Source organism: Montipora foliosa, chromosome 6, assembly GCF_036669935.1.
Source record: "Montipora foliosa isolate CH-2021 chromosome 6, ASM3666993v2, whole genome shotgun sequence".
Lineage (NCBI taxonomy): Eukaryota > Metazoa > Cnidaria > Anthozoa > Scleractinia > Acroporidae > Montipora > Montipora foliosa.
Genome location: NC_090874.1, coordinates 57306765 through 57319264, shown reverse-complemented (window position 1 = coordinate 57319264; position 12500 = coordinate 57306765). Strand labels below are relative to the sequence as shown.

The 12500-nt window shown below is 41.8% G+C and overlaps 2 protein-coding genes across 3 annotated transcripts in view; both read right to left on the bottom strand.

Annotated features, from left to right (window-relative positions):
* Positions 1-6967, bottom strand: part of LOC138007867 (2',3'-cyclic-nucleotide 3'-phosphodiesterase-like) — an 11466-nt gene extending 4499 nt beyond the window's left edge. Inside the window, exons 1-3 of one of the 2 annotated variants that reach the window (XM_068854971.1) lie at positions 6702-6967; positions 5525-5843; positions 1-7 (exon numbers count right to left, since the gene is read on the bottom strand). The exon at positions 1-7 is cut by the window's left edge and continues 335 nt beyond it. In XM_068854971.1, coding sequence (XP_068711072.1) covers positions 1-7; positions 5525-5843; positions 6702-6722 — 347 coding nt within the window. In that variant the 5' untranslated portion in view covers positions 6723-6967. Of the gene's footprint in view, positions 8-5524; positions 5844-6617 lie in introns of both variants that reach the window. The other variant, XM_068854970.1, reaches the window with a different exon arrangement.
* A 2126-nt stretch (positions 6968-9093) lies between these two features.
* The window catches only part of LOC138006075 (uncharacterized), a 7744-nt gene continuing 4337 nt past the window's right edge, over positions 9094-12500 (bottom strand). The window contains exons 2-4 of the mRNA XM_068852240.1: positions 11852-12041; positions 10773-10971; positions 9094-9382 (exon numbers count right to left, since the gene is read on the bottom strand). Of these exons, the coding sequence (XP_068708341.1) occupies positions 9343-9382; positions 10773-10971; positions 11852-12041 (429 nt within the window). The 3' untranslated portion in view covers positions 9094-9342. The remainder of the gene's footprint in view (positions 9383-10772; positions 10972-11851; positions 12042-12500) is intronic.

Sequence of the window (12500 nt, the reverse complement as noted above, 5' to 3'; positions counted from 1 at the left end):
GTGTTATCTAAGGGAAAAATTGTGTTAAAAGGCAAAATTACACCTGGGATTCTCGAAAGATACACATCAAGGTGCCGTAAAAAGCTTGTCATGGTCTTATTTTGAATTAACTTTAGAAACCATGCGCTCTTATTTTTTCTGTTTTGACACTAGTACTAAGTCGAGTGTCACATCATTTAGCCAAATTCAGCGACTGGGAACTGGCAACCAAATCAAGAGTAACGTAAAAGGAACTTCTTAAGACAAAACTACATGTCTCTCAGACCTGTTTAGAGTAATATTACAGATACCAGTCTGAGAGTAATACTCATGCAGATATAAAGGAGACTATTTAGTGTCAACATCTTTAAAGGAATGTGTGGAGTTAAAAAAGGAATTTCTTTAGAGTGGTGTGAGCATGGAAAGGAGCAAAGGATTATCAGCTTTCACTAGGGTCACAGAGCTCACCTTGTGCACTCAAACAACATCCAGCTCTACTTTCTCTATTTATTTAGTATTCGAAATTTAGGAATACTAGGAATATTAGGTCAGGTCAGTCTTGCACTACTACCATAATGACAGTAGATGGTACGACCTGCAACTGTTCCTACTGCCTTGTAGGTGCATACAGGAGTATGAAAGGCTAAGGGAGTAAACCCTAACAGAAAATCCGGAGGGAGGGCCCCCAAGGCAGATGGTGGGGAGGACTGACCCAAGCCATCACCTGGCAGCCCCTGCAACTTTGCTGAATCCAATTCATATCGGCTTGGTCTTTCCTTTGGAACAAATCAGTAACGTCGAAAGGGGGGATGTGGACATTAGGCAAGGCACATTCTCCACACATTCAAGGCCCAGGCACTTCACTAAGTTAGGGACTATAACACTCACATTTGGACACTGCAATATGAGCAGTATAGTGTATCAGACCCGCAGCTCAACCAGAGCTACAGCAGCATACAGGACATGGAGAGGACACGTCATCTTTGCTCTAACAGGCAAGGAAAACAACATGGGTAGGGACACAGTTTACTGGTTATAGTCATCACTATTTGGTGAAATGGGATGGTGCCAAGGGTCCCCTCTGATGATGGGAGCGGCGAGCGGCTATTTAGCTGCACTGTTCAGCTACCGCCTGTCTTAAGATGGGCATCCCCCAGCCAATAAGGTGCTGACCAACTCGTCCGCCTGTTCCTGCGGGTTTGTGGAGATAGGAGAAAAATCGAAAAGCAGACGAAAACACCAAAACCAGGCAAAAGAACAAGAAAATCAACCTCCTTGAAACTGGGGGGCTCGAAATGTCAGGATGATGACTACAGGAACTGACAACACCTGGACAAAACAGAGGAACTGAGGAAAACAGCCATCATAGACAGGGAGCTCACAAGACTGAATGAAGACATCAGAGAAAATAACTACACATTCTTCTGGAAAGGTCTCGAAGAAGACAAAAGGAGGCTTCATGGCGTAGGCTTTGCTGTACACAATAGATTACTCAACGAGATCAGCACACCACAAGGCAACTCTGAGTATATCACCATCATGGAGCTACGACAAGTTGCAAAATTGTTGAGACACTTTCATTAAAAAACAACTTTTCTAGCTTCCAATATCTGCCGTATCTAGAAGTTAAACCTCTTCCACTTCCCTTCCCCTCTCCCCCTTTCAATGTTGACTGGCTAAGTTTGAAAAAAAAATTTTTTGTCTTGCTAGCAACACTGATAAGAGAGGGGGGGGGGGGGGAGGGGGGCTGCAGTGTGAGAGATAATAGGTAAATTTATAATGCCCCAAGAAGGTGAAGTGGTCCACTATTTTTGCAACTTGTTGTAGCAACTAAATCTGGAAAAGCAAATATCATCAGTGCTTATGTCCCCACTCTAACAGCAGAGAATGAAAAGAAAGATCAGTTCTATGAGGAGCTACATGTACAAGCAGTGGTCAACAACGTCCCAAAAGCAGACTCAACTTTTCCTCCTTGGCGACTTCAATGCAAGAGTAGGTGCTGAAGTGCAGTGCATGGCCCACTTGCCTTGGACAATTCGGACTAGGAAAAATGAATGACAATGGACAAAGACTGTTGGAATTTTGCAAATGTCAAACAACACCCTGTGCATTACCAACACTTACATGTACTACAATTATGGCAGGGATCAGCACAAAGTATCATGGCATCACCCAAGATCAAGACAATGGCATCAAATTGAGTTTGTCATTGTCAGAAGCAATGACATCAACGCCACAAAACAAACAAGATCCTTCCATAGCACCGACTGCAACACAGACCACCTGCTGATCATAGCTAAGACAAAGATACTCACAAAGAATATACAGACATCTCAGAGGCCCAGGAAACCTAAGATCAACACAAGAAACACTAAAAACCCAGATCTGAGAGTAAAATTCCAGAAATACCAGTACTTCAAAGAACAGCTTCAGGATGTGGATGAATCTTCACCTGACAACATTTGGAACAGCGTGAAAACCGCAATTTATGACTCTGCATCAAAGGCTTTTGGAACAAACAGAGTTTCCAAGGTGGACTGGATTGAAGCCCATGCATCAACATTAATGCTACTACTAAAAAGCGTAGGATCGTTATGGAGCACAACAGAAATCCAACAGAAAGCACAAAGCAACAACTACATGCCACTTACTCTAATAAAATCAAACCTTCAAAGAGAAACGAGAAAAAGCACTAACCAATATTGGGATAACCTGTGCTTAGAAATTCAACGTGGCCAGCCACAGGGAAAACATCAGGAAAATGTACTCTCGGTCCAACAGCAAGCAAAGTCGCACCTCTCAAATCTGCAACTGGCAAACAACTGTAGTGACAGACAAGAAGAAACGAGTGGAAAGATGGGTCGAACATTACTTGGATTTATACTCACAGGAACGGACTGTCAATGACAATCTTGAAGAAGCCATCCCTCGGCTCCCTGAAATAACAGAACTGGATGCATCTCCAACAGAGGAAGAACTTTCTGAAGCCATAGATGAACTTGCGCGTGGAAAAGCACCAGGAACAACAACATACCTGCAGAAATACTCACAGCAAACAAAGAACCTCTCCTTCCCCACCTGCACAAGCTTCTGATCTCCTGCTGGCTGGAAGTAAACATTCCACAAGACATGAGGGATGTCAAAATCACCACACTCTTCAAGAACAAAGTGGACTTTAGGGAGACTGCAATAACTACAGAGGCACCTCACTCTTGACCATTACTGGAAAAGCTTTTGCAAGGATCATCCTCAATCGACTACAGAAATTAGGAGAACGAGTTCTACCAGAAAGTCAATGCGGCTTCAGATCGAGCCGCTCAACAACAATGAACATGATATTTTCCCTTCTCCAGCTAGAAGAAAAGTGTCAGGAACAACATCTGCCCCTACATGTAGAATTTGTGGACTTGACAAAATTAATCCATTCAACACAGTCAGTAGATCGAGACCGTGCAGGGTACTAGAAAAAATAAGATTCCCACCAATATTACTCCAGCTCGTCATCTCCTTCCATGACGACATGAAGGCCACCATTCAGTTCAATGGTTCAACATCAGACAGCTTCAACATTAATAACGGAGTCAAGCAGGGCTGCGTTCTAGCTCCAACCCTCTTCAGCCTTAATACTTTGCTGCACTGCTACAATAATTATGCTTTTCAAGACTCACCAGGTGATGTGTACCTTCATTGGAGAACTGATGGATCACTCTTCAATCTTGCATGCCTTAGGGCCAAGACCAAAACCAAGTCAACAACAGTAAGAGATCTTCTCTTTGCGGATGATGCAGCTCTTGTGGCCCATAGTGAATCAACTCTACAGACAATGATGGACCGTCTAGCATCAGCATGTGAGGCTTTCCCATTAGTCATCAGTGTAATTTTTACCCAAGAAGGCACAGAGCAAGGCCACATCATCAAGTTGGCCAATGACAAAGAGCTTGAGAGTGAGACAAATTCTGCTACTTAGGATCTACCATCACTTCAACTACCTCACTGGAGGAGGAAATTAAGGTCAGAATAGGGAAAGCTGCAACTAACAAAAAGAGCATGGGACAACAAACGACTCACCTTGAAGACGAAGAACAAGATCTATGGAGCATGCATTCTCAGCACACTCCTGTATGGATCAGAAACATGGACCATGTACACCAGACAAGAAAAGAAACTTGGCATCTTTCATCTGAGATGCCTCCGTAAGATCTTGGGCATACCTTGGAATGACAGAATAACCAACACTGAAGAACTGGAGCAAGCAAATCTTCAGAGCATGACAACAATTTTGTGCAAAAGAAGACTGAGATGGCTCTAAGGACATGTGAGAAGAATGGATGACACATGCATTCCAAAACAGCTTCTCTATGGGGAATTGGCTCAGGGTAAGAGACAGAGGGGAAGACCGAAACTGAGATACAAGGACACCTGCAAAGTCAGCCTGACAAGATGCGACATAGATGTTAAGACCTAAGAAACAGCTCAGGACAAAACAGCAGTGTCCTACTAGAGAACAGCATCATCAAGAATCAGATTGAGAAATGGCAGCGCCGAAAGGACAACAACACTGATATGTACATAAGTACTGTGACAGAAGTTGTGCTTCCAACATTGGCAGAATCAGCCATGAGAGAAGCTGCAAGAGAAGGATGTCTCACAGTTCTGTGAACCAGAAAACGTGTGACAGATAGCTCTTATTTAGTGTAATAGCTGCAAAGACCATCTGCAAAGACACAAAGAGCCAATTATTCCAAATTTAAATACCTTAATAAACCTATTGACTCCTGGGGGTTCCCTTGACGAGTAAAATCGTCTGGCATTAGACAGAGTAAAATACTCTGCATTAGACAGACTAGGTTCAGGGGTGAAAGGGTTAAGAGCTTGAGTTAAAGTGCCACTTGGTGGAGTGTGGGAGAGGCAGTGGCCTCATGGTTAATGCGCTTGACTCTGGATCCCGTGGTCCCGGTTCAGGCCCTGGCCGGGGACATTGTGTTGTGTTCTTGGGCAAGACACTACTCTCATGATGCCTCTCTCCACCCAAGTGTATAAATGGGTACCAGCGAATTTAATGCCACGGAAAACCCTGCGATGGACTGGCATCCCATCCAGGGGAGAGTAGAAATACTCCTAGTCCCTTCATGCTACAGAAACCGGGATAAGCTCTGGCCAAATGGGCCATCTGGCTCGTAAGCAGACTTAACCTTTTACCTAGCAAAAAGAAGAATAAGAATTTTCTATTGGCCTAGTTTTGGAGCAAAAGAGAGAAGCATTTTAGATGCCAGATGAAAAGAGTGACAAGAAATATTGCCTTCCCAAAGTTATATTTTGCTGCAAAAAAAGCCATTGTTGTCAAGAAGCTCCAGCATATTAGTGTATGCATTTAACAAGTCTTACTTGTCTGTACCTACCTGTCCATCTATGATTCTGCTTGTCTGCCTAACCATCCACTTTTAATTAATATCTCTTTGTAATAATGACTTCCCAATAAAATTACATAACTTAAGAACCACACTGCCAGTATTAACCATGGTTAATAATGGCATTATATATGTACCTATAATGACAACAGGCAGTTCTTTTTGGCAGGCCTGCCTAGCCTTTTCTTCACACATTAAATGTGGCATTCCATACTCCTCAGGTTTCCAAGTATATTCGCCTTCATGATTTATCCGAAAATTGTCTGCAGAACATATCACAGCCAGATCACCATACAATTTTTTGATTTGATTGGCAATTGTTGATTTTCCACTTCCTGGTAATCCTCGCATTATAAACATGACTTTGGAGTTCCTTATGAATTGGATACAATGGGCATCTGATAGAAACTGAAAGTTCTTTGGTTTTGGATCATCTTCATCATCCTCATCCTCATCCTGAAAATTAAATATACACACACCTAGCCTTGGTTAAAAACTCACCAGATAAATCACTATCCAGATGATAAACACTAGCAAAACCAATTGAGTTACATGTATCCAGTGGATAGCACTATCCACCTGATGAACAACTTTGGACTGGTGTACTTTACCCTGACAATGATTTCACTTTGATTATTTTTTACCCTCTTGTTAAGTAAGAAATAAGAGTGAAATTAGGAAATTAAAGAAAGCCGCATATTGATCTGCCTTGATAACTCCATAAAATTATCATCCTGTTTCCAAAGATGGAAGCATTTAATTAAGTCGATGTTGAAGGCAGTGCATTGCCTAGTATTATATAAGCACATTTTAATAGGAACTCAGGCCTAATAACATTCAGCTGGCCCATTTCAACCAGGCCCGGGTTGCTCGAAGCATGGTTAGCACTACCCAGCGATAAATACCGTGGAAACCTATAGGTTTTGCAAGATACCTCTTAGCCAACGGTTAAAGGAAGCGAAATTAAACACGAAAGTAAAACATGTTCAACATGCAGTTTAATAAATTAAAATACTAGTAAAATACGCATTAACCGCACAAAAAAATGGGATTGATCAGTTTCCCCTTGATGGAACAAAGCCACTTTGTTTGGGAAACTTCAGGCAATGCTCATAAACACCTTTTGCATCTTCCTAAATTATAAAGCTGGCAACCATGCACCTTCGTGATGGAGGTATGTAATATTGTGTGGTTGCATTTTCCTCTAAAAGAATGGAATTCACATTTTACCTTATCCCGATGACTTTTCCTAGTTTTCAGAACATAAACCACGACATATGAAAAAGAGACAATGAGGCCAATCGCCAAACAAACCTCAAGAGTGCGGGAAGTCATAGTTTTGTTCAGTTTTGTTGTTTATTCTGTCCCTGGGTGGGGAGGTGCGGCGCGGCCCCTCATACCCTGACCCTGTTTAAGACAAATATCGCTGATTTTCCTACCCATTTTAAGACAGAATTCCGATTTTTGATACCCTGTTTAGCACATTTAACCCAGTTTAAGACAAAAATTGATAAATCGATACCCTGATTAAGACAAAAAATGGTAAATTCGATACCCTGTTCAAGACAAAAATCCCGAAAAACATACCCTGGCTGGCCGCACGTCCCCATTAAGCCCTTGTAAGGGAGTACCCCCCCGGGATTCTGTCGATACGGCCAAAACCGCAATATACAACGGAAGATATCGGGGGCGCAAGTCAAGAGGTTTCCCGCCAAATTTGCTTTCCCATTCCCATAATGCAATACGTTTTGGGGGTTCGTTGCATGAAAATTTACTCTTGGCTATTAGAGGGTAATGTGAAGTGCTAGTTTTCTACCCATATAAACCATGTCAGCGTTAGCCGGGCCCACCCAAGGACAGAGAAAAACTCTGACCCACTACTGACCATGGTGGGAATTAATCTCGTACCCAGATCTCACTCTGTCACTGGAAATGTGTAACATTTCCAGTGACAGAGTGAGATCTGGGTACGAGATTAGGTGGGAATTGGACCCACGTCCTTCGGGTTACATCATCGCTACTCTACCGACGGAGCTACAAGGTCAGTGGGAATTTAAGATGTGAACGTCACGGCAATGAATATGTACAAGTACAAGGAAGGGTTACGTTTTTGCAAACGTTGGCCGTGGTTCAATTCCCACCCTGCTCAGAGTTTTTCTCTGTCCTTGTGTGGACCCATTTCCATAAGTAGGCTTAACGCTCACTGGCACATGGTTTATTTGGGTAGAAAACTACCACTTTGCATTACCCTCTAATAGTTTTAAAGTATGTTAAAATGTAAGCGCTACACGGCCAACGTAACCCTTCCATTTACTCTTGGGACTGTATCATGCCTCGGCGAACTGGATATCCATTGTTTTAATGCAAATAACCCCACAAAAATGAACTGTATTGTGAGATTTGTGAAAATAGCGAACAGACCAAATTGGCTACAGTAACTGAGTGTTGTACCCAATTCAAATCTCCCGGGATCAAGATTCTTTGTATACTGTATTTGCATGATAATGTAGCATTCATCTTTAAATTATATGGAAAAACCTGGAACAAAACGTTTTATTCCTAAAGGGTTTGAATTGGGTGCAACATTGAGTTAGCCTATTAGGTTTATTTCACCTATTTTGGTTGAGCACCTGGCTGGGAGGTCGTGAATTCGACTCCGACCGGATCAACTTAGCACTCAGGGTCTTAAAACAACTGTGGAGAAAGTGCTGCTTTTGTGATTATATCCGTGTGTTCTCTTCGGCAGAAGTCGCTGGCTTGGTAGTGATGTCTCAAAAAGCTTGTGGTGCATGAGCCAGATGAACCACCTAAGCAGAAACAGCCACAAGTCAAAAAGGACTTTTCCGAGTGCTGGAATATGTGGATGTAGATGTATACTATAAGTATTATTTTCTTCGCGTAACAAGTCTTGTTTTAAAGGAAAATACCCAAAGTTCCCAGGATACAAAATACTAGTTCCGAGCTAATTTGTTTATTGTATGAGTTCAGCTGTAAGTTCTAAAAGTTCTGCAAATATTGTACCATTCAAAACAGGTAGTATCTTTTCCAACGCTTCTAAGGGTGTAGAATGATCAGCTATCACCATGTACGAAGGTGCGCAACAACGGCGCAAAAGTGAGAAGAAACAGGATGGTCTCCTGGAAGAAATTACTGGTGCTTTTTTATAGTCCCGATCATAGACTGCTAAGTCGGTCCATATAGAGAACCATTCAAGTTGCCTGACCGTTGGGAGCTGAAAACGGGGAATCTTAGTTGATTTTTAGTGAAAAACTTTGTGGTCAACCACAGGAAGACCACGTTCAGAGTTTGTAAATTCAAACATGCGCGCAAATAAAAGGATTTGTTTAAACCCAGGTCTAATAGAGTCAGAGAGATAATTGTATGCAAAAATTCTCAATGAAGAAAGCGTCATCTTATTGACGTGTTAGATTCCTGCCTTCCTAAAACTTGCAACTCAGGAACCAAGAAAAAAAATCGCACAGGAAGGCAGCAAACACACTATAGTTTGGGCTGGCTTTCCAATCGAGTGTCTTTTGCGTTTATGAGAGGAGCTTGGGCTGCCTGTGAACCGACGTTTATTTGAGCGTTAAGTACGCTTCGTATTTGCATAGAGTTTGTCATTGATTTCTAAGCCATTCTGTGGTCATTTAATCTAGATAGCAAAATCAACGCAAGACTCAAATGAACCGCCACACAGTTGGGTTGTGCCAGGTTTATTTAAAGAAAAACGCATTTTTTCAACTTCTATAATTTCACAATGACTTGCACTGTAACTTGAAATTGAGGCGCCTAAACGGCTGGTGGCTTTTTTGCCGTATGTGGGTGTCCGTCCTTTGGGATACCAGACGCATGTTTCTTATGTTATGTTTCCATACCGGTAATTTATTATTTAATACGAGCAGTTTGTAGATAGCCGTATCAGCAGCATAATAATTAGCACCTCGATCTTCATTCGTCATTGTGGTTTCATACACACCTCATGGCTTCCACAAACTCTACAAAATAATCCAAGAGAAGAAAGTATTAAGAATTATGCAAAGATATTCCATGTAGATGATAAGGACTAAACAGCTGTCCATGGCTTTCGGCAAGCGTGAGGGCCTCCTTAACAAATATTCTTTTCTTTAAAGTGGTACTACGACCAAAAAAAAATTTTGTTTTTCCTTTGGATTTCAAAACTATGTTAACTAAACACTAACTCACCCAAGTTTTAAGTTCTGATTTTAAAAAGACACCTGTTTATTTTAGCTGAAATTTTCTTATTTATTGGTCCGGCATTACTAACTTTAAAATCTTGAGGGAGCTGGGTCGAGGAGAAAATGACGTCAAACACTCACTAGTTTAAGAATGCAATGCGTGTGTACGTGGCCTAATTAATTTGCAGCACGGGAATTTCGGGCTTTCAGACTTTTCAACCCGTGCTTTGCATGTATATTAAATTGCGTTTCCACGCTGAAATTTTAAGCTAGTGAGTAAATGACGTCATTTTGTCTAGATCCAACCCTCTGAGGTCCAATCGGCCAGTTTTGAACGTGAGTAATGGCGGACCATGAAATCCAAAACTTACACTCAAAATAAACAGCCTTTGGATAAAACTCAAAGCTCAAAATTTTGCCAGTTAGGTGTTAAGCGAACACGCTTTCAAAATCTGAAGAAAAAAAGGAAATGATTTTTTGATCATAGTACCACTTTAAGAACTAGGGCTGAAAGCAAACCCTTCAAAAGTCTATGGCTTCAAAATTGTTCGAAATGCTTGGGAAACTTTAGGGCTTCATTATTCTATGACAGAGTTTTTATTCATTTTTCATACCGTCCCTCAGACGTTTCAGACAGTCTTGACTTATCTTTTATAGATTGTGCTAGCATAATATTTGGCATAATTTGATAACACTAGCATAATTTTTGCTGCTTTTTAAAAAGTAGCACTGCTAACATAATCGGTATATATTGATAAGCCTGAGACAATTTTTGTTCTATGTTTTAGCCGCATTCGCAGTTTACTAACGGGCTAGATCGGGTTAGGGCCTCCCTAGAAGGAAGGCCAGGAACGGAAGTTGCTGTACTATGATGATATTGGTCCCAGTACCTCTCATTTGCAAATTTTGCAAAATGGTGTCAGACACACCGTCCGATAACTTTCGATTACTTTCGATTGGGGAAAACGAGAAACCAGAACCAGCGGACCATTTGCTCTAGATTTTAATAAAAAGTGTCATCATTTGAAAAAACGAGCATAAGTTTATCATAATTTTGGAAAAAAATGGGCTCTGCTAGAAGAACAATATGCTACTTTTACTTACAGAATTTATAAAAGCCTCACGGTCTTGAACAATAACCTCGTTAACTACACTTGTATCTCAACCAAATATCAGTACTTGCACTGACCCTTTCTGCACGCACTCGAGTCCAGGCTTGCACGGTCCGCAATCTGGTTTTTCTCCAATCCAAATCTTTCGGTACAAAATGGCAGCACATTGGTGATATTCTTCCAGCATGGGCTTACAGATTGGCAAGTGAGAGTTGATCGTCGGTTCCAAAACACAACAAGCTTCTTTGCAGTCACCATCTTTCTCGCAAAATGTTCCTAAAATTCAGTGACAAAACAGGAAAAGAACTTGATGTGATATCTCCTCGCCCCAATCCACAAAATAAAATATGAGTGGCCCCGTTCGCGGCAGCGGAGAGATAAACGACTGACGCACTCTAGACTGCTAGGGCAAGTTATTCATATCTGAGCTCCAATCGACCTTGATCGAATTAGTGTAAACTGCCGTTTTAATTAATCAGTTTTTAGCTAAATATGACTTGGATGAATGTGACAAAAAGGAGAGTGCAATAGATCAACAGAAAGTTGATTTGATTGAGCAGGCCATTGGTAACATTATTGAAAGGTAGCAAGGACTTATTCGGGCCTTCTACTTCACCTGCGCCTAAAGGTCCGGTAAGGCAAATACTGAAAGAAATGTCCGTTGTCTATCAGCTAGACAGCAGAACGAGATTTCGTCCTTGCTGCGAGGGTCTAAGAGTTGAGCGGAAGCACTGTGCACAGCAAAACTCTCTAAACAATTTAACTGTCTATACATCACTTGCATGTAAACACCCAGCAGTGTCCACCAGAGTTCGCGGCCCTTAAAATCCCCCGAGTCTTCGCCTCTCGTATGGTCAAATAGGGAGCTTAATTTTTTTAAGCACGCGCGTTTTTGAGACGCGGGCGGCAACCGGAAGTGAGCTGTTTTCCCTTTTAACTTGTCTTCACGCACACAACCACATTTACATTGCTAAGTATCCTTTTTCCATTAGAGATGATTGGCATAAAAATCTGGGAGACACCACTGTCCTGGCACGCGAAATGTGCTCTTCCGGTTGCCGTGCGCGTTTCAAAAACGCGCGTGCTTAAGATCCCTAATGATTCTCCCGCGCGCACATCTCTCACGTTCAAATGAATCCATACAGTCTAGCCATACCTGGATCTCCTTTGGACGTTTTTTCACATCTTCCAAAAGTGCAGACGAATCCTTTACAGCATTGTTCATTATTAGTACAAGCCACATTCAGTTTGTGACATTTCTCACAATAAAGCACATTGCAATATGTCCCTTCCTTACAGGGTTTCTTCTCCGAGCACTCTGCCTCGTAGTATCCTGGAACAATCATCTGAAAGTAAAGTCACAGGGTTAGACTTGCCTTGATAACTACCTCCTGTATGATCGTTCATTTATTGGATTCTTTTGAGTTTGCCCAAAACGCGCTAGACCGGGGACTGGTTCCTTTTTTCCGAACCTGAAGAACACAACTGATACCTCAGCAGGAGCCCATGGGCTCCTGAGGCCCCTTTCTTGAAAGTCCCGAAACTTGAGGGCCATTTTCAGGAGTCACAATTCCCTCTGTATCTCAAGAACGCAGAGGATCTCACAGTAATTTTTTTTGTTACCTTAATTGAAAACATGTTAAAAGATCGGCTTTCCAAAACAAGAGGTTGGTAGTTTCACAAATATAAATGGCTTTTCGGGCCCGACAAGTTTTCGGGACTTTCGAGAAACGGGCCCCTGATCTCAGTTAATATTGTTCTTGTCCCGTAGAAGTCTCGATTCTTTACCTCATCATAAATTATAG